This window comes from Mauremys mutica, chromosome 14 (assembly GCF_020497125.1).
Source record: "Mauremys mutica isolate MM-2020 ecotype Southern chromosome 14, ASM2049712v1, whole genome shotgun sequence".
Taxonomy (NCBI): Eukaryota; Metazoa; Chordata; order Testudines; family Geoemydidae; genus Mauremys; species Mauremys mutica.
In genome coordinates this window covers 14,722,603-14,748,704 of record NC_059085.1, presented here as the reverse complement: position 1 = coordinate 14,748,704, position 26,102 = coordinate 14,722,603, and the positions used below count along the sequence as shown (strand labels likewise).

The 26,102-nt window shown below is 44.3% G+C and overlaps 1 protein-coding gene across 4 annotated transcripts in view; it reads left to right on the top strand.

Moving 5' to 3' along the window:
- The window catches only part of NFATC3 (nuclear factor of activated T cells 3), a 151,149-nt gene that overhangs the window by 46,654 nt on the left and 78,393 nt on the right, over window positions 1–26,102 (top strand). For all 4 annotated transcript variants that reach the window (XM_044987265.1, XM_044987267.1, XM_044987266.1 and 1 more), the window contains exon 3: window positions 21,447–21,609. In XM_044987265.1, the coding sequence (XP_044843200.1) occupies window positions 21,447–21,609 (163 nt within the window). The remainder of the gene's footprint in view (window positions 1–21,446; window positions 21,610–26,102) is intronic.

Below are 26,102 nucleotides of genomic sequence, written 5' to 3'. Positions count from 1 at the left end.
TCCTTTTGCACTGCCCCATGTGCCAATAGGCTGATGATGACGATGGGTATCAATCTTATTGTACCATCAGCCACCCATGGCGGGGGGAGCAAGGATGTTGGTGTTGAGTGCTGCACCATCCCGTCTATCTGCAGCATTCAGTAAAGATAGGGTGACATGTAAGAGTCAAGACAGGATTGTTTTCCCTTTCACTTCTGGGGATGGGTGGGGGGGTGCGTAAATTGCCTAGCTATGCCCTGACCCACCGCGGACACTGTTTTTGACCCTAGAAGCATTTGGAGCTCAGCCAAGAATGCAAATGCTTTTCAGAGACTGCAGGAACTGTGGGATAGCTTGAGTCCTCCAGTCCATGAGCGTCCATTTGATTCTTTGGCTTTCCGTTACGCTTGCCACGCAGCAGTGCGCTGAGTCCCTGCTATGGCGTCTGTCTGGAGATATTTAAAAAATGATTTTGAATTTCGTCTTCTGTAACGGAGCGCTGATAGAACAGATTTGCCTGCCCTTACAGCGATCACGTCCGCATCGTCCATGCTGGAGCTCTTTCTTTATTTTGATTTTTAACTGCATCACCACCCGTGCTGATCGGAGCTCCACGCTGGGCAAACAGGAAATATTCAAAAGTTCACGGGGCTTTTCCTGTCTACCTGGCCACTGCATCCGAGTTCAGATTGCTGTCCAGAGCGGTCAGTGGTGCACTGTGGGATATCGCCCGGAGGCCAATACCGTTGATCAGCGGCCACACTAACCCTAATCCGATATGGTAATACCGATACTAGCGCTACTCCTCTCGTTAGGGAGGAGTACAGAAACCGGTTTAAAGAGCCATTAAAATCGATATAAGGTGCCTCCTAGTGTGGACGGTTGTGGCGTTAAATCGGTTTTACACTCCTAAAACCGGTTTAAACGCGTAGTGTAGACCAGGCCTAAGTTGTTCAGTTGCGCCTGTCCCATTGATGACTAGAGATAATTTTTAAGTCTACTCAAGCAGGAGAATGAGTTCAGGATGATACAGGAATAGTGAGAAGGATTCTTATAAATTTGCAGCACTCTGGAAACATATTGCTTCCAGAGTACTGGAAATGACCCCAAGATCTCTTTCTTGATGGGTAACAGCTAATTTAGGTACCATCATTTTGTATCTATAGTTGGGATTATATTTTGCCATGTGCATTACACATGGAAACAAAATAGCAGACTAAATTCAAAGTCATCCAGTTTTGTGAGATCTCTTTGTAACTTTTTTGCAGTCAGTTAAGTGCAAAACAATCTCCTTGAGTAATTTTTGTATAATCTGCAAATTTTGCCACCTCACTGTTTATCCCTTTTTGCAGATCATTTATGAATTTGGTGAACAGCACTGGTCCCAGTACAAACCCCTCCGGGACACCACTATTTACTTCTCTCCATTCTAAAAATGGACCATTTATTCCTACCCTTTGTTTCCTATCTTTTAACTGGAGTGCCTGAGAATACTTTCAGGATCATCTAACAATCCTTAATTTAATTTAATGACAAGCCTTTTGTTATCTTAATCACCATGCCTCTGTTTATAAACAAACTCCCTGCCTCAGGGGCAGAAGTTGTTAGCAGCACAGAACTCATCACATTCAACACTCAAACTCTGGCTCCTGGGTAATGAGCACCCACTGTTTTTTGTTTCTCCCCCCCCCCCCCCATGGGTGCCTGAGCAACCGTGGAGTTGGTGCCTATGCCTCCAGATCAGTTGACAGTACAGATAGTGACACCCATAGGCACCAACACCATGGGTGCTCTGGGGCTGGAGCACTCACGGGGAAAAATTAGTAGGTGCTCCGCACCCACCGGCAGTCAAACTCCCCACTCCTAGCCTCCTTCTCCCCTCCCCCCGAGTGCGCCGCATCCCCACTCCTCCCGCTCCCCCCTGCCTAACAACTGTTGGGCAGCACTTAGGACTTTCTGGGAGGGAGGGGGAGGAGCGGAAAGGCACCGTGCTCTGGGGAGGAGGCAGAGAAGAGGCAGGGCTGGGGCGGGGACTTGAGGGAAGGGGGAGAAATGGGGGTGGGGCGGGGGTGGTGCAGGGGTGGGAAGAGGCAGGGCGGGGCCGGGGATGGAGCGAGCACCCACTGGGCAGAAGGGAAGTCGGCGCCTATGGTGACACCTGAGACTCAGTTGGAGGAGGAGAATGAAGAGAGATTTCCTCTCAACAGGAGCATTTAGGTCAGGCTCAAGGTCAGTTTCTGTCACTGGACGAACGGGTGGAGATGGCTTCAACATCCTCTCCTTCAGAGGACGCTATGAAGTTCAATGGTTTGGTGTATTGCATGGTGTACACTTTGAATCTCCTTGTGGTACTGATGGAAGAGACGTCTCACCTAGTATTTGATATTGTTGGTGCTGCTGCCAAGAGAGGGACGTCACTCCCCATCCTGGATGGGTTGTTACTGCTGGCCAAATCAGCATGGTCCAACCCCACCTTTTATCAACCCGTTTCTGAGAAAGCAAACCATCAGATACTCTCTGAAAGGTTTTCTTATTTCCCTACCCACCCTGTACCCACTTTGGTGGTGGCGGCTGCAGGACTTGCCTGACAGTGTTTGTCAGCCTTCTCCTGTCATTTTATTGGCAGGTCAGAATGTAGTCAAACATTCCCTCAGGGTCTCCTTTGATGCGTCAGACTTTTCTGTCAAAGAAATGACTTCCACTGTGACCGTCAGGAGGGGTATGCATGGCTTCGATCCTCCTCTCTAGCTATGGACACTAGAACTAAACTGGGAGGATATTCCCTTCAAAAGGGAGGTCTTTTCTTCAGTGCTTTATGTCGGCACCGCACTCCAGAGGCAAGCCGCCACTGGGATCGCCACAGTCCCCGCCGGCCCAGTACCGGTCTTGGTCGAGAGAACGTTCCCGACACTGCTCACCGCCCATTGACTGTTCAGGGCTCAGTCCATATGGATCGCTCTCAACGCCGGCCAGACTGTCTGGATGTGTGCCATCCGATTGGAACTCCCTGCGCCACTCGTCTTCACGGAGTGAGCACATACGGGACTGTGACGGATGTCACCAACGATCCTCATCTCGAAGGCGGTACCGTAGTTGGTCACAGCATGACCGTCGATGCCGTTCCCGCTCGGAATCCTGCTCAAAGTCTCCGCCAAAGCACTGTAGCTCTGGGCGTTGATTGCCGGCCCCTTGCTGTCGCGGGTCTGCCCACTGAGATCGCTCGCGGAGCAGCCACTACCATTGGTGCTGTTCTCCCGCCTCAAGGTTGAGGTCCCGTGGTCAACGTAGATCCTGTCGCCGCCGCCGCTCCTGGTCCAGAGGCAGCAGTGTGTCGTATACCAGCCTGACCTCCGCTCACAGTCGCCCGTTTACAGGCTAGGCTAGCCAGCCCAATCAGCCGGCCCCTCTGGTGCCTCTGCAAGTGCAATGCCACCGCACATCATAGCCAGCCCAGTAGTACCAGTGGGCACTGTGGCCTCCGGCACAGCCCCCAGTGGGGGCTCACTCAGTGGCCGGGGCGTCAGAAGCACCATCGGCCTCCATCCCTAGGCTGCCAAGAAAAAGGTCAATGAGCCCCACTTCCTCAGTACCATGCCCGGAGTCGGACCAGGTGGTGGATCCTCTGTTGCCGGCCGACACCCAAAGCACCGCACCGGCCTTCTCATCCTGTCCTGAGGAGCTCATTGCGGCCCTGCCCCCCTCTGTCCCACAGGAGGACTACCGGGCCCATCAAGACTTACTAAAAAGGGTGACAGCAAGCCTCCATCGCCAGGCTGAGGAAATGGAAGAGCCCTCAGACTCCCTGTTCAATGTGCTGTCCCCCCCAGCACCGGGCAGGGTGGCATTGCTGCTCCATGAAGGGGTGATGAAAATTTCAAATGCCCTTTGGTAAACACCAGCCTCATTGGCTCTCATCTCTAAAAAGGCGGAGTGCAAGTACTTCATACCCACTAAGGGGTATGAGTATCTGTATACCCACCCTGTGCCCAACTCGTTGGTGGTTGAGTCGGTCAACCACAGGGAGCAACAGGGGCAGCCAGCCCCAACCCCCAAAGAACAAAGACTCTCAGAGGCTGGATGCTTTCGGGAGAAAAATTTATTCGTCAAGCTTCCAACTGAGAGTAGCAAATCATCAGGCTCTCCTGGGTCGCTACAAGTTTAATCTGTAGGGATCCCTCCCAAAGTTCGAGGACTCCCTCCTCCATGAGCGCCTTAAACTCCTTTCTATTGCGCTCCCAGAAGGGGCAGCTGCCGCAAGGGCGTCTCTGCAGGCCGCTTCGGATGCAGTGGGCACAGCTGCATGGTCCATGGCCTCGGCAGTGTCCATGAGATGGCTGTCCTGGCTTCTGCTCACTGGGCTATCCAGCGAAGCACAGTCGTTGATGCAGGATCTCCCTTTTCACGGGAAGGCATGAAAGACTTCCGCACGATCCTCCAAACTCTGGGCCTCTATGTCCCTGCTCTGGCAAAACCCAAGTTTAAGCCATAGCAGGCTCCTGCCCAGGCTGCCCTCCCGAAATACAAGGCCGCCCATAAGAAGCAACAGGACTATGATAAACGCCTGCAAAGACAATACCGGCCTACCCCCCAGCCTGGGTCCTTTAAGGGCAAGCAGGTGGGTAAAAGGCGGTTTTCACGGGACGCTTGGGGGTACCCCGCCAGTCTCCAGCAGGGATCCACCCCCAATAAAGCTCCCTTTTCCCAATCGATTGCGTGCGTTCCTCCCGGAATGGTCGCGGCTCACCTCGAACTGTTGGGTCCTCACCACCGTCTCTCGCGGTTACAACCTCCAGTTTACCTCCTACTTGCCCAACCATCCCCCACCCCCATCCCTCTTGGGGGATCCATTGCATGAGGCTCTGCTCAAGCAGGAGATCGGGAGGCTCCTGGAACTGGGAGTGATAGAGGCAGTGCCCAAGTAGTTCCTGGGCAAGGGCTATTACTCCCGGTATTTCCTTATCCTGAAGGCCAAAGTGGGGCTCAGACCCATACTGGACTTGCGAGGTCTGAACCAGTACTTGGTAAAACTCAAGTTTTGCATGGTTTCCCTGGCCTCCATCATCCCCTCCCTGGATCCCCGGGGGTTGGTACACGGCCCTCAATCTACAGATGTGTACTTTCACATCCACACATTCGAGGGGCACAAGCGCTTCCTCCATTTTCTGGTGGGACAGAATCACTACCAATTCATGGTCCTCCGGTTTGGTCTGTCCACTGCCCTTAGGGTCTTTACAAAATGCATGTCGGTAGTAGCGGCCTACCTCAGGCACCGGGGGTCCAGATAGTCCCCTATCTGGACGACTGGCTGGTCAAGGGCACCCCTCGGTCGCAGGTGAGGGGCCATGTGGCACTCCTCCTATCCACATGCAACGCCCTGGGCCTGTTGGTAAACAACGCCAAGTCCACGTTAGTCCCGGTCCAATACATGGAGTTTTTCAGGGCGCTCCTGGATGCAACGTCAGCCAGGGCCTCTCTCCCCACAGGCAGGTCCGAGACCCTGAAAGGACTCATCGACTCAATCGTAAGGTCCATGGTGACGGCAGCCAGGTCCTGCCTGCAGCTGCTAGGTCACATGGCGGCGTGCATGTATGTGGTCCGCCACGCCAGGCTCAGGATGAGGCCCCTACAGCTCTGGCTGGCCTCGCAGTTCTCCCAAGCCACGGACAGGTTGGACAAGGTCCTCACCATGCTGAACTCGGTGATCGCCTCCCTACGGTGGTGGTCCACACCAGGCAACATGCGCCAAGGGACCCTGTTCAGGGGTAGGGCCCTGTCCGTGGAGCTGGTGTCTGATGCATTGGACCTGGGCTGGGGAGCCCATGTGGGGAATTTGTAGACCCAAGGCCTGTGGTCTCTGTAAGACCTGACCCTTAACATAAATGTCAAGGAACTCAGGGTGGTGCGGCTGGCGTGTTCGGCCTTCCACTCGCACCTGAAGCGTAGTCAGGGTTCTCACAGACAACATGGCCTCAATGTTCTATATCAATAGGAAAGGCTTCTCCGCCCTCTGCCACGAAGCCCTCAGCCTGTGGGACTTCTGTATAGCCCACAAATCCAGGGACTCTTCCTCTCAGCACGATTGGTCCCTACACCCAGAAGTGGCCCTCCAGCTTTTCCGGAGGTGGGGAACTCCCCAGGTGGACCTATTCGCGACCGGACAGAACTGATGATGCCCCTGGTTCTGCTCCAGGGCTGGTCATCTGGGAAGGGGCGCTATCTCCAGTGCCTTTATCCTGCCCTGGTCAGGCCAATTCCTATAAGCCTTCCCCCTGTTCCCACTGATCAGCAGGGTTCTAGAGAAAATAAAGACTGACAAGGCCAGGGTCGTCCTCGTTGCCCTGGCATGGCCCAGGCAGCACTGGTATGGGATCCGCTTGGGCATGGCGGTGGCTCCATCGTGGCTGTTGCTGCTCTGCCTGGACCTGCTCTCTCAGGACCGGGGTCATCTCCTCCACCCCAACCTGGAAGCTCTTCACCTCATGGCATGGCTGCTCAGTGGCTAGGAGAGAACATGCTCAGCTCTGGTTCAGCATGTCCTCCTTGAGAGTAGATGGCCCTCCACTCGCCGCTCCTACATGGCGAAGTGGTCTCATTTTGCTAGGTGGGCAACGGACCAAGGTGTATCTCCAACGGCCGCCCCGATCCAGCTTATCCTCAATTACCTCCTCAGCCTGAGGGCCCAGGGCCTGGCGCCCTCGTCGGTCAGGGTGCATCTGGCAGCCATATCGGTGTTCCATCCCCCAGTGCAAGGACACACGGTGTTCTCCCATACTATAACCAACCAGTTCCTTAAGGGGTTGTACTGGCTTTACCCACATTCTAAGCCCCTGGTCCAGCAGTGGTACCTGAATCTGGTGCTGGCTCAGCTTACAGGGCCCCCGTTTGAGCCGCTGGCCATGTGCTCCTGGTCTCACTTCTCATGGAAGGTGGTCTTCCTGGGTGCTGTCACATTGGCCAGGCGGGTCTTGGAGCTCAGGGCCCTGACCTCCGAGCCACCGTATACTGTGTTTCATAAGGACAAGGTCCAGCTCTGCCCACATCCACGTTCCTCCCAAAGGTGGTCTCCGCCTACCCATATGGGTCAGGACATTTTTCTACCAGTCCTCTGCCCCGAAGCCAGTCCAGTGAGGAGCGCCGTCTCCACACACTCGATGTGTGGCAGGCTCTGGCTTTATACCTTGAGCAGACTAAGATGTTCAGAAAGTCTTCGCAACTGTTCGTCACCTCAGCTGAACGGGCGAGGGGCCAGCCGATTTCCACTCAGTGGCTGTCCAACTGGATCACTTCGTGCATCCGCTTCTGTTATGAGCTGGCGGGTGTTCCCCCGCCGCCTATTAAGACACACTCAACACAGGCGCGGGCCTTGTCGGCTGCCTTTGTGGCCCACGTTCCCATTCAGGACATTTGTAGGGCCACCACGTGGTCTTCAGTTCACATGTTCAGCTCGCATTATGCAATAGTCTCCCAAACCAGGGATGATACCGGGTTTGGCAGGGTGGTACTCCATCCTGAGAACTTGTGAACTCCTACCCACCTCCAGCAGATACAGCTTGTAATCACCTATTGTGGAATACACATGAGCAGTCACTCGAAGAAGAAAAGACAGTTACCTTTTCCGTAACTGATGTTCTTCGAGTTGTGTTGCTCCTGTCTATTCCACATACCGCCCTTCTTCCCCGCTGCTGGAGTTGTCTGGCAAGAAGGAACTGAGGGTGGGGGGAGCACGCAGCTACCCTTATACCGCGCCAGACAGGCGCCACTCCAGGGGGTGCTTCCCCCCCCACGGGTACCGCTAGGGGGAAAACTTCCAGCACCGGTGCACGTGGCGAGCATGTACACCTATTGTGGAATAGACATGAGCAACACATCTCGAACACCAGTTATGGAAAAGGTAACTGTCTTTTCTTGCTTACCTAGATGGATGGCGTTTTTACTCCTAATATTTTTCTTGTGGGAGGGGGAAATGGGGGGGGCAGGAAGTGGCGGAGAGGGGGGAAGTTTGGCTGGTACTATACTTGAGGGAATTGAACAAGTACAGTCATAAGTTTTTTGATTCCATATGCTGACCCTGACCTCCATAAACTTTTCACTATCGCTTCTGGATTGGTTTGTGACTCTCAATCTAAAGGATACATTTCCATATCACAATTTGCCAAAAATCATCAAAAGTACCTTTAGATTCACTGTGTCTGGGCCCCATTTCCAGAACAAGATGTTCCCCTTTGGCTTTTCCATTGTACCCAGGGTATTTTACAAAATGCCTTTCTGTGGTAGCAGTGTATCTGAGGAATCAGTATTTTTGTTATCCTTACTTGGACGATTGGCTACTGAAGACTGCTGTGCCTGAGGATCTGTTGCATCACATAATCGCCATGACCATTCTCTTTTTTCAGACCTAGGGTTTTTTCTCAACCAAAGTCGATTCTCTGTGCCACACAAAGAATTCCTTTCAGTAGGTGCCATATTGAATTCAGTAGATGGGAGAATTTTTCTGCCAGAGGACACATTTCTCTAAATGAAGCAATGTCTATTAAACATTCAAAGTTGCTCCACACAGAGGTCATGTTTTTTCCTGGGTCTCATAAGGCTAAAAGCAGCCACTACTTATGTGACTCCATTTGCGCATCTGAGAATAAGATCAATGCAGCACCAGATGTCCCAGGTAAACAGATGAGATTGAGACAGTTTTCACTTATTGATCACCATTCCTCAGACCATCATAGTCTCTCTGGACTGGTGGTCAAGTGGGATGAATGTGCTTAGAAGCATACAGTTCGGTCCTCAGGATGCACCTGGACAGTGGTTCAATCTATGGTTAGGGGATGCACTTGAATCACTCAGCAGTTGGAGGGCACTGGTCTTCTCAGGAAAGAGTGTTTCACATCAGTATATGGGATCTAAGAACTGTTCATTCCTCTCTCATCTCCAAGGGAAAGTTGGGCAGGTAGTAATGTATTATATCAACAAATGGTGTATTTGCTCCACCCTGTTGTGTGCAGAGGTGATAAATCATGCCTCTGCCACCACATTTATCCTGTGACCCTACATTTGGCAGGGGAGAGCAATGTAGTTACAGGTTACCTCAACAGAGACAGCTTTCAAATGTGCGAAGGATCAGTTGGTTCAGACCATATTTTCCTGATGATGTCGAGCTGTTTGTGGACCTGCTCGCAGCCTGCTTCAATAGGAAGTGTCATGGTTTGTTCCAGAGTGAGCAGGGACAGTCTATATTAGATGCTTTCCTGCTGCACTGGGGAAAAGGTCTGATGTACTATATGCCTTTCATCCCTTTCTCTTGATAATAAGGAAGATAGTATCATCCTTGCCCTGTCCGGACCTTATTGCCCTGGCTTGGCCACATCCATAGAGATTTCCCAATCTGCTTTAGCTGTCCAACAGACTCTTTATGTGCCTCCCTCTGTCTGCAGATCTCCTGTTCCAAGAAGGGGACAGTTTTTTTCACCCAGATCTGCAGTCCTTTCACCTGACGACATGGGCCACTGAACTTTGATTCTGTCATTCTTGAGCAGTCATGTTCTTCATCTGTGCATGATATACTAGCTAACTCTAGCAAACAATCCACTAGAAACTGCTGCCTTCTAAAGTGGCCCGAATTTCAAGCATGGATACAAAGGAGTTCTGATTGATCAGCTTCCATTTCCTGTGTTCTGGAATACTTAAATCAAGGGTTGTCTGACTCACCATTCAAGGTCCACTTGTCAGCCATCTCCACGTATCTTACTTTAGTTGATGGTAGATCATTTTGTTCATATTTCAGTTTAAAAGTTTATAAAAGGGTTATCTAATGTATATCCTCCTGTTTGAAAGCCTGTCCTTTCTTGGGTCCTCATTTTGGTTTTGACCACATTGGTAAAATTTCCATTCGAGCCATTGGCTGAGTGTTCATTTAATCACTTATCAAAACGGCCTTCAGTATTGGCCCTGCACCAGCCAGGAAGGTGAGTGAACTGAATGCACTCATGGCTGATCTGCACCTTTTGTACTATTTTTCATAAGGAGAAGATAATTCTTAGACCAGATTCTCATCAACGTAGTGTCTGATTGTGAACGATCATTTCGCACACACCCCTGCCCCCCATAGCCACATTGATAAAGGAGAATCTGTCATCGTTGATGGGATCTTAGAAGGGCTGTTGCCTATTATTTGGACAGAACTAAGTTTTCATAAAACACCTAGACTGTTTCATATGCAAGCAACAACCTAGGGCATACAGTTTCTTCCCATACTATTTAATGAATTAAACAATGCGTTACTGAGTGTTAACACTAGCAAAAGTTCCTTTACCTGTTTCAGTTCAACCATATTCCACTGGAGCTGTGGCGACTTCCTTTGCTTGTCTGAGGCAGGTGCTGGTTGCTGAGATCTGCAGGTTGAACTTCAGTACACACCTTCACCAAGCACTGTGCTCTGGATTTTGCTTCTCGAATGGACATTGGAAAGGCAGTGCTTCAGCTTTTATTCAACTAGGATTCTGTTCCTGCCTCCAGCACTGCTTATCAGTCTTTTCCATAACTGACAATATGCAGAGCCATTCAAAGAAGAAATGATGGTTACTTACCTGTAACCAGAGTTATTTGAGGTGGCGCTGCCTATCACTCTTTCCACCCTCCTTCTCCTCTCTAAAGTCCCTGTTGTGTGTCTGGCTTCTTGGTGAAAAGGGACTGAGGTGGGGACGGTGCTCAGCCCCTATATAGCCTGGTCCTCAGTGTGTCAGGGACGCTGAGAAGAGTGGGTACGCGAGAACACTTAAAAGAGGGCAAAGATGGCACAGTATCCCATAAGTGTGACTATGCATAGCCATCTCAAAGAACTTCAGTTACAGGTAAGTAACTCTAATTTCATTTTGCTCTATCCTTGATATTAAAATCCTATTTTCCATTTGTAAAAGCTTGTTTGGAGAGGGTTGGCAAATACATGGTCGACATTAGTGAAGTATATATAAAGCAAGGGGAACACTTACAACACTAAAGTATATTGCAGTGTTGTTGTAGTTGTATTGGTCCCAGAATATATGAGACACACAGAGGGTGAGATAATGTCTTTTATTGGACCAACTTCTCTTGGTGAAAAAGACAAGCTTTGGAGTTTCACAGAATTGCTCTTCAAGCCCTCTGGAGCTCGAGAGCTTGTCTCTTTCACCAAGAGAAGTTGGCCTAATAAAAGACAACCTCGTCCACCTTGTCTCTAACACTAAAGCATAGAAAGTTAGTCCCTAGAAAACCAAATTCAGGATCTAAATATAACCAAAAAGTAGACCACGTGTTAATCCTGGCTTTCATGTCTAGCAGGGAAACTTTTAAAGGTACAAGGGTGAGTTATGCGCTTAACTCCCTTAATTTTCAAAGGACATAACTGCTCTTTTTGCCTTTAAAAATCTCCCTAGATTACTAACTGCCTTTCAGAACTGTCCACTTCTAGTGAATTTGGTTGCTTTAATGTTAACAGCACACACTTATCAGTAATGGGCAACTGCTATTCCTCCTCCAATTTCCTCTTAAACAATAAGGATCAATACACTGCAGTCTCAATTTTCCCTTAAATAGTGAGTATCAGTACTGCGTTCTCAATTAACTGTTAGGATATTCCTTCTCGGGTGCAGCACCTGGTCATCTTGACCAGCCCACTGCTTCTTAAAGCAGTATTCTAATACAACCAGACTTGAAGCACTCCTTTATATTCAGAAGCTACAAGTTTTCTGCTCTCTTCTCCCCCCCCCCCCCCAGTTTCCAGAAAGGGATTTAAGAGTTGGCAGTTGCTAGCTGGGATATTCGGACATTCCCTATATTTCAAGAGAGGAGATGTTTCTTCATGTAATGATGAAGTACCTCAGAAGATGACTATGAAAAGCATACTAGAAGTTTATCAGTAAATGTTCTCCCTCTCCCTGGAATTCCATTGGAGCAAAACAAAAAAAACCTTCAGCTGTTTTTATATAGGTAATATTTACCTTAGGTGTCCTTCTGGAGGACAAAATGAAGGCGGTACTAATAAAAGGGTAACAAAATTGCCTGTAATATCTTAATATACAAAAGAGCTGCATATTATACTGTTACTTAGCATTATAACTAATTCCAGATGCTTTGACAGTGTACAGGGTTTTAATTTTACACAAAGTGTACACATCTCATTTGTCATGTTGAAAGTAAATATAGATGTGGCCTACTTATTCTGTTAGATGGGGTCTAGTGGCTTCACTGGTATTTTTAGCAAGCTAGCTCGATCAAAATTAGCTCAGGTATGCCTTCACATGCTTCAGTCACGTTTCCCAGTTGCACAGCAGACATACCCTTAGGGTGCAGACTTTATCTTCTCAGCTAGAATCATGGCTTCTGATGCAATAGTGCAACGTCACTGTTCTTTGCTGAAAGACTTCTATTGTAATTGTGCTGCAAGGGAAAAATGTTTGGGGACCTTTTGAAAGGACAATCTTGTGTGCCTCAGAAAGACCTCAAGAAATAATTGCTTTTACACAGACCAGAAAGAATCACCCAGCCGTTTTGTAACTATTCTATTTGTTAAAACAGTAGACATTAGACCTTAAAGTACCCTTTTAATCCACACCCTGAAAGACACTCCAGGTTCTACTCCTTTTTTATTCTTTAATTCCAAGAAAGTTGGTTGTAAAGTAGCAGTACTGAACATCAAAATCCTTAATAGACACCTGCAGAGATGTAGCTTTAAAATGGAAACCAATAAATACACTTTCCTGATCATCTCCAACGGTGGTAGTCTGTGATAAGTGACCTGAAGGAATGTATATTTTGTATTCCAATTAATACCTCCCATAGAAAATTCCTAAGATTTGCTCAGGAGGACTGTTTATAGGGTTGTATGCTTTGACCTAGTTACTTTCGTCTGGGTTTTTACAAAAATCCACATGGCACTGGATGCTGTAGAGTCAGGATACATATCTAGGCCTTCTAAGGCAATCTGTTGGTTTGTGTAATTAAAATAGAGTCTGAAACTGCCAAGAACTGACTACTTTTAATTGTTTTTACTTAAGTATAATGAGCAATAGCAGAGGGAGGCACTTGGGCCCAAAAAACTAACTTGAAGTGGCCTCTCTGCCCCTCTTTCACAAATGTCAGGAAGCTGGAAGGATGAGGGGTAAAGTAGAAGACCTTCAAATAGTGGGGAAGCCTTCTAGCTTGGGGGGAATGAGATCCTTTACTTGACAAAAAAGACTGGGGAAGGAGGTTGTTTCAAACTTGAGATGTCTATTGGCCAGAGACTGATCCAAAAGATCTCAGTCCCCACAGCAGGGTCCAGGGACAGTACAGTACCTTGCTAGGAATACCAGCTGTTGCAACAGCTTACATTTTAATTTGCCATACTAACAGCTTTGCTTTTCCTGTTCTTTGTATTTAATTGCCTCTCAATTGTCCTTTTTCTGATTCTCTCTCATAAATAGGTTAACTGGTTAACCATTATTGTGCTTCAAAACCTAGAGTAAGCTGTATTAAAGTATATTCAGAGATAATCATCAGTTTGTTCGTGTAGCTTCAGTTATTTTAAATAATACCCTTTTTTCCTAATGTTTTTTAAAATCGTTATAAAATACCTTAATACTTCTTAGCGAGATTATCATTGCTTTAATTTACTCTAAAACATATATATCCGCTGTTGTGGAGAGTACAGTTCTCACTGCGAAAGGCAGCACCTAGTAAGGGTAAAAGCTGAAACATAGTGAATCAAAGAGGAGAATTTCTTCTTACAGACCCTTACTAGACTTATCTATCTTGAACATCTAACTGCATGCAACTAATACTGCATGTTGCTTCAACTTCTACAAGCAGCACCACCTTGGGAGATGTTGAATGTTGGGGTGTGGGTTTTGGTTTTTGTGAGGGCAAATTCTTTGTGCTCCAATCTGTTTAGCATAAAGTATCCTATAAACCAAAATTTTAGCCCCTGGAGTAATTTTTTGACAAGGTGCACACTGTTTACCAAAGAAGCAGACATTTTACACATTAATTTGTTTAACACATCTAGTGAAACAATGCAGTGCAAAAAAAGTCTCCAAGTTGTCTTCATCTTTAGAGGCTTTGGAGATTTGTAAGTTGATTTTTATGTAGCAGTTTTCTTGAGTTAGAAAAATATGTACATTTTATATTTAAACAAGTTGACATGCATTTTTTGCATGTTCCATCATGTTCAATGTGGTAATATTTACTTTAAAGCACAGGGAGAGGTAGTGGCAGGATCTCAAGCAGTACCTTTTTGTTAACTCTGGTGAAAAGTAAACAGAGTTTTGTGATTGGTGGCAGTAGGGGGCTCAAGCATCTCCATGGTTTTAGTGGTGAATGCCTGATGGCAACTTGATGGCCTCTTTTATTTGCAACAAGTCTGACAGCTAGCACTGAAAATTTAAGCTTCTGGCATTCTGACTTGCCTGTAGTGAAACCTTTGACAGCAAATAGCCAAGGAGAAGTGGTAGCTTAGAAATATAAATTGAGAGGGAGGCAGACGGGTATTCCAACTTTAACAGTATATCAAAGCTCCATCTTCCAAAGATCAGTATAACTTTATTTTAAAGATAAGGAGGACAAATAAATGTTCAGTACTAGAGTGGAATATCACCAACTTATTCTGCTATGTTGGTATCCAATTCTTTTTAAAGAATAAGACTAACATGCTGCATTAGCAAAACTTATTGTGAAAATATATTTGCAAATCACTGACTTTGAAGATAAGTGTCCACTTAAGTGAAATAAGCAAGAGAACTTTGAACCTATTACATTTTTAATAAGCTAAACAATTGATGTTATGTTTACACACCATTAACGAACCTTTAGAAATTCAGATAAGTTTAATACTGGACTTTCACATTTGAACATGTGATTCAATTACATATTTTGCTCTAATGTGATAAAATATTAAGTTTTACCAATCAGTGTACAGTACTAGAATACTGAAAATGCATTTAGTAATGGGGTCTACTAGTTAAAATAATGGGAGGGTTGATCTGAAATTGTACACGTGTGGCCCAGATCTTCCTATCACTGTAGAATTAGTACAAATGGAGGTTGGGAAAGATCTTTTTAGCCTGTCATCAACCCGAAAGACAACCCAGCAGGAAGAACTGTCACACAATTTCTGTCGCTATCTTTATACTCCAGAATTACTTGAAGCAATGAAATTAAATTACCCATTTTACCCCAAATGCACAATGAAAATTAGCCTTATTAGTATTTTTGTCCTACAAGCAGTTCTAGGAAAAAACGTCCAAAAGATTGGGATAGGCTACGATTAGAGAGCTCTCATGTTTTAAACTATGCCACAACTATGTCCAACTTTTTTTTGGTTAATACTCTTTCCAATTTAAAATAAAAACTCTAATTTGGAAGAAATACCAGTAGTGAGCACACCTTCATCCTACTAAACAAAGCAAAAGTTACTGCAAGAGAGGTGACTGCACTCCTGGCTGCATGATCGAGGAAAACTACTATGAATATCACTTGATGAGAAAAAGTAAAATGGAAACACAGACTGAATTGAACTTAAAACATGGCCTTGCTGCTAAATTAAGTGTTCAAGGTGGGGAAAAGTGAAGTGTTCAGTATACTTACTCTTCAGATTTGGGTGTGTAGATATGAACTTTTAGAGTGTACAAGCCCTTCTTCCCATTTTAGATTTGGATTTGATGGGAAAGGCAACTGGATGAGCATCAGATCATACCTCAGATGGAGCAAAGGTTGACCCTATAGACCTATGGATCTAAACATCAAGAAAAATGGTGAGAGGAGATGGGAGTTTTAAATGCTTAGGAAGGTCTGTCACTACTCTTAATCCTACAGAGTTCGTGGTTGGAACTGAAGAAGCCAAGGGAACAAACATTTTTAGGTGAAAGGAATTGAAAATTAAGAAAGCCCTGGTTCCAGCCTCACTTGTATTCAAAAACTCACCAGTGTTGAATGAATGCATGGATCCCAGTGTCTGCTACCGTTGGGTCAAAGAAGAGAACCCAGATCTGTGCTAGTGCAGAATGGAGGATGGCAGAAGAGAAGACTCTATAAGAAGCTCCTATCTAAAGATCTATGTCCTTCAGTGAGGGTTTTTTTGGGTGGATGGGAGCACACCTAAGAGAAGACTATTATTAGCCTGTGAGTTCCATCTGCATGGATCTTTCTGGAAAGTGTCACTGTTCCAAAGCAATCCCAAATTCCAAACTGAGTTTGTTCCCAAGCAGTACAGAGCAGAGGAGGTGGAGTCAAATTGTCAGATAGGCTTTAAAGTCACTTCTATCATATAATTTTAACCAAAGTGCCACCTTAAGGTGGGCCTGAGGGGTGAAGACAGTATAGACTGACTTCTTGGTTACCCATAATCATTTGGAATTGTGGTCCATGGTTGATATGTAATGCCCTTTGTTTGTTTGGGGTTGGTTTTTTTTATTCCAACCTGGATCCATCATACTTTGAGATGATAATTGCTGAAGGTACAGTTATCTCTATTCAGTTAACATTCTGGTGCCTTCATCTTTTCTTCAGTTGACTATAATAGCTTCTCTTGTTTAGGTCCACCTTAAAGGGTGTCCCCAGTGATTTACTATGAGTTTCCTTTTAGTGATAGCTCTGCAATGAAGTACTATATATATTCTTGAGGTCATCCCAGTCTCAGCTTCATTTTGAGGCTTGTATTAATCGGATTGTGAAACTGTCTCACTACCATCTACAGAATCTTTATAGTCTGTAACCTATGCTTTCTTGCCAGGATCCTAGGACTTATGCATGCTTTTATCACATCCTTTGGTTGTATTGTGCTTTATTATTTGTGAGTCTACTTTCATAAAGTGCTCACACTTTTATAGTAGTGTACCCCAGTGAAACATTTGTAGGTTCTCCAAATCTATCTCTGTGTTTTTGAGAACCACAAGACGAGATTCTGATACAAAAGAATAGGCTCCATAGACTACTAAAGACACTGGAATTACTGACAGTAGGGCTTTTACTGGAAACATTTGAAAAGTGTCTGTAGACCTTGGTTTTTCCCAGACCCAAAAAAGTAAAGATTGTAAAAATACAGAAAATTAGATTCTGCTTGTGGTCTCCCCCCGCCCCCAACTCCTCTTTTGAAAACCCTTGGTGGGAAGGGGGAGAGACAAAACCACAGAGTGCTGGCCACATTAATTCTGGAGCCTACATTTGCTTATTTTGGCTTCTGAATACAAAGTAATATAGCCTTATCAGTAAAATTCTAGCTGTACCTGTAAACATACATAATGTTAATACCAGTTACCTCAAACTTTGAAGGGAAAAGTCTTCCATAGTAGCACTACTTTTTGCATATTTTTCTTTAAACTATTTGACTTTTTAATCTCCAACATTTTTTGTTTTGCTGGCCACATCTGGAAACATTGAAATATAATAAGGATTAAAGACAAACGTTAACGTTCAAATTGTGAACTTTCTCACAATTTCAAATCAAAACCATAATTTACAAAAGGCCAATAAATTACCTTCAGTGGATCATTCTGCCTCAAAGATTGAAATATTGGAAAGTTAAAGGTGCTTTCTGTAGTGAAAAGCTTAAATTTAACGTTTAGAATCTCTTCTAATAAAGTAGGCAAAATACTTTCAGTTGAACCCTTTCTTAAATCAAAAGATGGAGTCCTTAGATTTATTTTCCAGCATCTGATACATAGTAACATTACCCTGATGTCTTATGAGAAAGTGTTCTACAAATGTGCACATAGATTTGAACTTGTCCTTTGAAGATGTTAGTATAATTGCTCTGTTTGATCTACAAATTCTTGTAAAATTTGATGTGTAGTAAAACTATCAAATATTGAGCTTTTGTTTTTTGATAGACCAATTTAGTTACATAACTAACTATAATCTCTAATTTCTTGCTGACTTTGTTCATTTTAGTTCAGATGAGTAAGTAGGGTAGTTGTGTATGAAGGATAGATCTCTTGGGGAGCAACTATTACCCAAGACAGTGGCTTCACCTGGAAGACCCCTGCAGAGAGCTGAACACCCAACAAACCCCACTAACTCTAATCAAGACAGTTAGATTTTAACAAAACCCATCATACCCTCAAATATTTTTGGACAACATGCCAAGAATGTATTTGAACTAATGTGTAAAAATATGACTGAAAATATACTTTAACCAATTTCTCTGTTGCTAAATTGGGGGAAACCTCCTCCACTGAATGAGAAAATCCAGACTGATTGTAGATGGACAGAATTAGTATCAATAGAATATAATAACCTAGTTCTTTCATGCTCAGCTTTACAGCTGCTTCCTTGACTGGAGCCCCATTCTATCGGGTTTATTTTTTCCCTTCACTTCAGAAGAAGCAGTGCATTTTGGCTATGAGATTAATGCCTTGGACAATCTCCATGTAGGATTTATACTTATAACATCTGTAAATAGTAGTAATGTGCAATGGAGATCTATTCTAAGATATTAAATGTATTCAAGAAATTATCCTTTCAGTCTGGACTGTCGTAGTGCTCTTCAGTAGAGTGAAAATCTCTTTAGCCTGGTGACCTAGTCTTAGATGCTCTGATCTGAGTAGGGCACATCTGTGCCATTTGGGGATCATAATTATTCTGTGAATAGCCAGCATTAATTTAGCTATTTATTTAACTTTCAGAAATAAGTTCTACAATATGGTTCTGTTAAATTTTCAAGCATAGACTTTCAGCTAGTTCTGTCTTGGTCTCCTCTCTGTAAATGAAAGTTTGATCCCATAAATAAGTGAGAGGGGGAAATAGAAGATTGCTTTTCAACCTAACATTTTGGCTCTACACTAGCTAGTCCATGTTTGCCTTCTGAATTGAACTAGCATTCCTTACAACTTGTTGTGTCTAAAGAACAACAGCATATGATGCAGCATAATCTCAAAATCTAACACAATAGGATCCATTAGGAAGAATCTTTAGAAGTTTTATAAACTGTACCTATTAAGATGACAAGCTATTTTACTTGTACCTGTTCAGTGTCACTCTTAATGAGATATTGATAGTTTCCAAAAAGCTACAAAATTTGAAACTTTATTTGTGTCACTTGTGGTTTAGCATATTTTTCCTATTTGTGCTATTATATGAAAACTTCTAATTCAAGGGGCAATAGGGATCTGCCTAATATGGGGCTTTTGCCATATTCTTACTAGTTATCATGCAGAAGGGGGGATGAAAACCTCTAGAAGGAGACCCGTTGGGGAGGAGGATTGGGCTATTAACTTGAAGTGAAAAGATTGATAATGCTTGCAACTTGTTAGTAGTCAGTCTGTCAGTAGTTCTGTAGTTCATACTGTGGATATGTTAGGTCCTCTCTCAGACCATCTCTTTTGTTACCTCTCATACACAATACTGCACCTTCCTTTGTGACAACAGTGGTTGGTTAAATGAAAAAGTACTTTTGGGACATTAAGGAGCAAGTGAGCTCTTATAGTGGTTCTTCTTTTGACCCTGCACTTCAGTTTTAAGAAGCCTACCTTTTTTTGTATTTCTTAATTTTGACATTTTATTTCCCTTTTTGCAGGCTGAACACCTCAACCCCCACTTTTTCCTTCTCTGTCAGAGGAAACTAGGATAGCAGTTAAATAAGTAAATAGCAAAATCTACAGTTGATAGTTTTTATTTGGCAATTTAGGCAGCACATCTCTGCCTGTTTACTGCATCTCTGTCCATTTTCTCCTTCATGCTAACATCACTAGTCATCCCTCCCACCTGCTCACCTCTTGTGACTGCTCCTCCTTCACTAACCAGGCCTCTTCGAGGGGAGTTTCTTACCACCTGTCTGCCCTCCTCCCCCACAATCCGGGCGATCTAGATATGCCTTTCAGTTTGTTTCCTCTCCTCCTGAGGGAGAGGTGCCTAGTAGAAATACTTCCTGAAGCAGGGGAACAGAAGGTGGGTAGCAGTGGTGGGTTCTTCTAAAGAAGGCCAGTTAATGGTGCCTTCTCTTCTCCCGTTCTGTGCCCTAGCTGGGAACAGTGATGTGTGCATTAAGAGGGGAACATACGACTTGGCAGGGTGAGCATAAATTCATTCAGATACTTGCTAAAGACAAAACTGTGCTACCCTGCTGTATGGTGGGGAGGAATGCTTCTTGTTCAATCCTAGCACGTCTCCTCCCAGCTGTGGCTATGTTATGAGATTTGGCTGAGTTCCCTGGAAATAACAGGGATCTGCGGTTAGGAGAGATTTTGCCATTCATCTGAGCTCTGAATGCTGCTGATTGTGGATCTCACCGTGACTTGAGGAGTGGGTTAAGTTTTTTCCTGTAAAAGGGAAAGAGATTGGTTTCATCTCATTAGAATGTTTAATTCATTCACTGGTCTTTTAACATGTTTTGCCTTCCCTCCTAGCCAGAGTATGGCAGTATAACAATTTTGAAGGAAACATTTTTAAGCTTTACCTTTAAGGAGAATAGTGACTCAAAGGTTACCATACTGCTATTACAAATGATTGTTCTGGGTGCAGAGTTCATTTTGACTACATCATATTCCTGCAAGTACTTAAGTTAAATAAAAGGATTGTGCTGAATTTCAAAATTCCTGCATTCTTTGCTCTACTGGGTATTTATTGGATTGGTTCTGACTTGTCATCTTATTAGAATTATATATAAATGTGTATCTTAATTAAAGGGATAAATATAATGGATTTACATCTTCACTGGTAGAATTGGGTGGCATGGGTTGCTTACTTTTCAACCTCTTACTGATGATTTTATTCCACCCCACCTTCCTCCCCTCACCCTCCACCCCCAGTGTTTTGAAGTGACTTTATTACTGTGTATAAAGGATAATTAATCTAATCATATAACTTGATCATATTTGTTTTAATCCAAAAGCCCTGCACCATTTTGCACCAAGCCCTTCTACTAAGCTTGGACAACTCTTGTTTCCTTGAGTCCTGGTACTGCCTTCATTTGAATGGCAACCAGTAAACTGGAACAGTTAACACTTTAGAGACATCAGACATTTAAGATTTGTAATTTTTCACTTGGGGGAGTAGGAGGAGGGGGGAATGGATGCTAATGAAGCTTGCAGAAAGGTTACACTGAAATTAGACTGTCAATTTCAATTATCACAAAACCACCATAATTTAAACTCAGTTGGCAATCTTACTTGAGGACAAATACTGGTATGTTGTGGAATACTTATTGTCATAGATAAAGTAGTGTATGGAGTCTCTCAGAGCAACTTCCTGCATTGTCTTTCTTTTAACCAGTGCTGCTACTCCCCCTTCCAATAATTAATCCCCAAAGAAACAAATTTAAATTTAATTTTGAATAAACATGTATAAATACTTGAAGCAGAATTTTTACTACTTGCAAGTTGAAATAAAGTGTAAAACTGTTTATTTTCATTACAAAATGGTAAATATAGTATAAAATGAGTGTGAGCGGTAGTTGTAGGTATTTTGACTCTACACTGTGGCCAGGTAGCATGGTTCACTTAAATTTATTGTGCATGTCTTGCTTTCAGCACATCTTCATTACCACCGCTAGACTGGCCTTTACCAACTCATTATGGACAATGTGAACTGAAAATAGACGTACAGCCTAAAACTCACCACAGAGCTCATTATGAAACAGAAGGCAGTAGGGGAGCAGTAAAAGCATCTACTGGAGCACACCCAGTAGTGAAGGTATGAAGTTTTTTAACTTTTACATAAAAGTTGTTACAGAAAATCGATCATACTTACAGTGCAGTACTCTAAACTGTTACTGGTTTTTTTGTGGAACGTCTTAAGATCCTGAATAGATGGGACATCTCAGTATAATACCATTTGCTCCAATATAGTTTCTTAAATACATGTTTATACTTGTAAAATTGTTGCTACAATTACAGAGCATATAATGAATTCTGTTGTATATTATAGACTTATCATTGGCTTCATGACAGTATGCATAATTTCTTCCACTCTATTGGAAAGGAAATTTGAGGGGTGAGGGGGAGGAAATTAGGATTACAGCGTGATAAATTACATATACTCAGTCATATTAAGATCTAATTTCAGTAACACTTAAGAATGCTGTAACTTCACTTGATTAGTGGATTATATTGCCTCAGTATCCGGGATACATTTCTGAACATTCCCTCTGGGGCATCTGGCATTGGCCACTGTCGGAAGACAGGATACTGGGCTAGATGGACCAAAGGTCCGACCCTGTATGGCCGTTCTTATGTAACATGAAGACTGGTGTATGACAAGGATTATAATTTCTTTGATGGTTTTGTTTTATCACACTGTTTATGTAAAACACCATGAGGTACTTCAAGTAGATGCTTGCTAATTTTTATTGCAGTAAACTACAGACCAAAAATTTGCGGTAAACAAATTTTTAGCTTTGTTTTTTATCTCCTTGTAAACTAGCCAGATTTTGCTGCTGTTGGGGAAGGAAGCTAATACGCGCAACTGCTTACTCTTCTCTGGCCCACTGGGGGAGGACAAAAGAAGATTTGCTAAAGTCTCTCCCGGCTCAATTCTTGTGGCCTTTGGAGAGAGTGCCAGCCACTTCTTCACTTTTGTTGCCCTAAAAGCAACTTTTAAGGCAGCCTGACTCAACCTTATTTCCACAGGAAAAGCAGAAATGTAGACATTTTGGTTTCACTGTCTTCTGGCAGTTCATCATGTGGCAATCCCCTTTTGGCTAGCAGTGAATGACACTAAATGTCCTGACCCCTACACTAGCTCTTGCTGGATTCTTCCTTTTGTTACAAATACTACATAAATGTGAAGTGCTTTCCAAATGCTACCTAATCCTGGGAGTCACAAAGAGAGAGGTGGCATCCCTCTACTTTAGGCCAGATCTACACTTAAATTTTACCAACATATGTATTGTCAGTTAAGGGTGTGGGTGGTGGCTTTTTGCACACAGTGTGCTGTCAAACTCTAGTGCCTGTATGGTTTATTTTGCTCACTGAACTGGAATAAGCTATAACAGCAAAAGCACTTTAGTACTGCTATAATTGCAGCTGTTCTAGGGGAGTTTTGCTAGAATAGCTATACCAGCAAAATTTAAGTGTAGACATGAAGAGGTCACTGACAGCAAATCTGTGACAGAATGGGGATTGAAATTTAATTCTTGTGCTCTTAACTGCTGGATTATGCTGTCATAATTTGAAATTCTGCTGTGTATCAAACTGCACCACAGTGTCAAAGGGAGTATTTTGGCACTGTGACAATGAAGGGACTTGACAGGTGAGCCTGCACTTGGATTACTCTCTTGTCCACAAACACATGTACCCTTTTCCTTCACTGGCTCCCAGTCTCAAGGCTCTTTGCCCTAATCTTTTACTTTCCTGCCTCACCTCCAGTCTGGCTTTTATATCTTCTGTATTTGAATTAAATGTCTTTTTCCTCCTCCATGCTGCCTGAGTTCCCTCAGTGAGGTCATTTAGGATATAGGCACCCTGCTCTCAGTTCTAGTGCCCAGGCCAGCCATTACAGGAAAATTCCAGATGCTTCTTTGAGTACTGTTCCTATGGTTGCTCCACTGTAGGTGTATATGCCTCCCCGTGCCTCAGACTGGAAACTAGGTAGCAGTGTCCATTTGGCCCATATATGTGCTCTCCTTGTCTTGCTCCCTGTCTCGAGGCTATCTAGCACTGTGCTGGCGAACTGCCCTCATTTCCTTCTTAACCACCCTTGGTCTGAAATGGAGCAATAAGTAGCATCTGACAGTCAATTAGCTTTAAACCTTGTTTTAATTTTTAGAATATCTACTAGAGTTTCCATTATTAGTTTATTACTACTCCCGTCTCCTTTTTCCTTTTTAATACATAAAAAAAATCTTTTTTGTTCTGACTTAGAAAATAGTTGCCTCCTTGTACTTTTTGATTTTGTTGTCCTCTCCCATCTTAAGGAATGACCTCAAGAAGGGGTATGCCTGGCTCCCCCAGGTTCAAACGCTGTATCTCTTATAGAGAGGCTATCCCAGTCAGCGACGGCCATTTGTGCTGAATTTGCTGTTTAGGAGAGGCTCACGCATCACAGAAGTGTACCTTCTGTCAGAAATTAAAGATGAGCAAGAAAGAGCCAGGACCTGAAGCTTAAGCTCCTCATGATACAGAGTCCCCTGAGATTGGCCTCTGACCCTGGTCCTGGGACTCCCCCGGAGCAACAATTCCTGACATGACCATCAGCGTCCATGGACATCAAACTATGGTGCAGTCAAAGAGGAAATATAAGGATTCCTCTCACAAGAGCTTGAAAGAGGTACAAGTCCACAGGCTGAACAGTTGACTAGGAAGAAGAGATCCCCAGAAAAGTCAGTGACCTTGATACCGATGGAGTTGTGGCATGGTACCCATAAGGTACTAGGTTTCTCTGGTACCCATACTGCCTAAAGACCCGAGGAGCACAGCCTGCAGCATCAGTACCATCTGATTAAAAGGCAATAAAGACTGTAACACCTTTTCTAAAATGGCACTGCAAGAGACAAGAAAGCTGCAATACTTAAAGGGAACCCTCTTCTGGATGGTCATCACACACAAGAGTCTTCAGTTACCAGACTCCCTCAACACTGACAAGCTAGGCAAGACAGACTCATCGGTATCAATTACCACCACGGTCCTGCAGGAATTTTGTTTGTTTCTCTGTGTTGGTTTCAGGAACACTGGAATCTCCACTACTCGTCACTGGCATCCCCTTACCGACAACTTTTTGGTCTCTGGAATCCCCTACAGTACTGAAACACTCCTCACCAGTCTCTTTAACTGCTCCACCTTTATTGAGTGAAGAAGCAGAGAGCTAGGATGATGACAACTTATCTTTGGTCTCAATGCACAGCTCCCCAGAACAAGGTCAAGGGACCATTCACCTATAGCCACATGCAGAACCTCCAATACCAATAGTACAGTTGCAGGACATCCTAGGGTATCACCACCCATACCCTTTGCACCACCCCAGTGGCCATAGTGGGACCCATGGGCAGCTCATAAACACCAGTCCTCTAGGACCTCAAGGACCCATTGGGATAGAGGAAGACTATCTCCCTCAGCTTCCCTTGAATAAGCAGAGTTGTCGCAACACAAACTGCTGGACATTCTCCACATGTCCTCATCACGTATTGCACTCTCAATCAACAAGGCACCACTAGACCCAGTCAAGATCATCTGGCTAACGATGGCCTCAAAAATGCCCACATGTAAAAGGGCAGACAAAAAATATTTTATGCCCTATAAAGATGTAGACTTTTTCTCTTTTTCTTACCCATTTCTGAATTTGCTTGTTGCAGGTACTGTAAATGAATGTGGAAGACAGCACCATGCTAAATCAACTCCCTATGACAAGGATTAGAAAATATTGGACCTATTTGGCAGAAATCATATTAGTCAGCAACACTGCAGTTTAGGATTACAAATTGCCAGGACCTGGTGGCGAAATATAATCACAACAGCTATAGAAAACTCAATGCCTTTATTGATCACCTCCCAAATTATCAGAGAGCAGTTCCAAGCCATCATCACTGAGGGCCAGTTTCTAGCAAGGACAGCACTACAAAGTGCATTAGATGCCATGGACACAGTTGATCACTCCATATCAATGGCGGTAGTGAGGAGGAGAGCTTCCTGGCTTCGCCTTTCTGATTTACCAAGAGAAGTCCAAATCATAGTGGAGGACCTTCCATTCAAGGTATCCAAACTCTCTTTGCAGGGAAGACGGATTCTTCACTACACATACTGAAAGACTCAAGGGCCACATTCTGCTTCTTGGGGATTTACATACCTGCACAGAAAAGATGATACAGTAAATCGCAAATGTTACAAAGATCCTGGTGCAGTTCCCTCCACCTAGAGTCATTATGAACCCCAGCGGAAGAGACATCGGCTTCAAAAACAAGACTGCAGCCGCCCAAAACTTGACCTGCACAGCCCTCAATATTGAAACATCAGTTTTGAGACATTGCTCAAGGCCCAGAGTTACCACTCCCACCATCAATTGCTGGAAAACTCAAACTATCTTCATACCTTCAGACGCTGCCTTGCTCTTTTTCAACAAAACTGGGGAAACATAACATCAGACAAGTAGGTACTGGAGATAATCTCCTATGGTTATCTAGTCCATTTTACCTCCTTCCCTCCCCTCCTACCCTTCTCCTTCCCTGCCACTCTTCAGGGACCTTTCTCACAAAA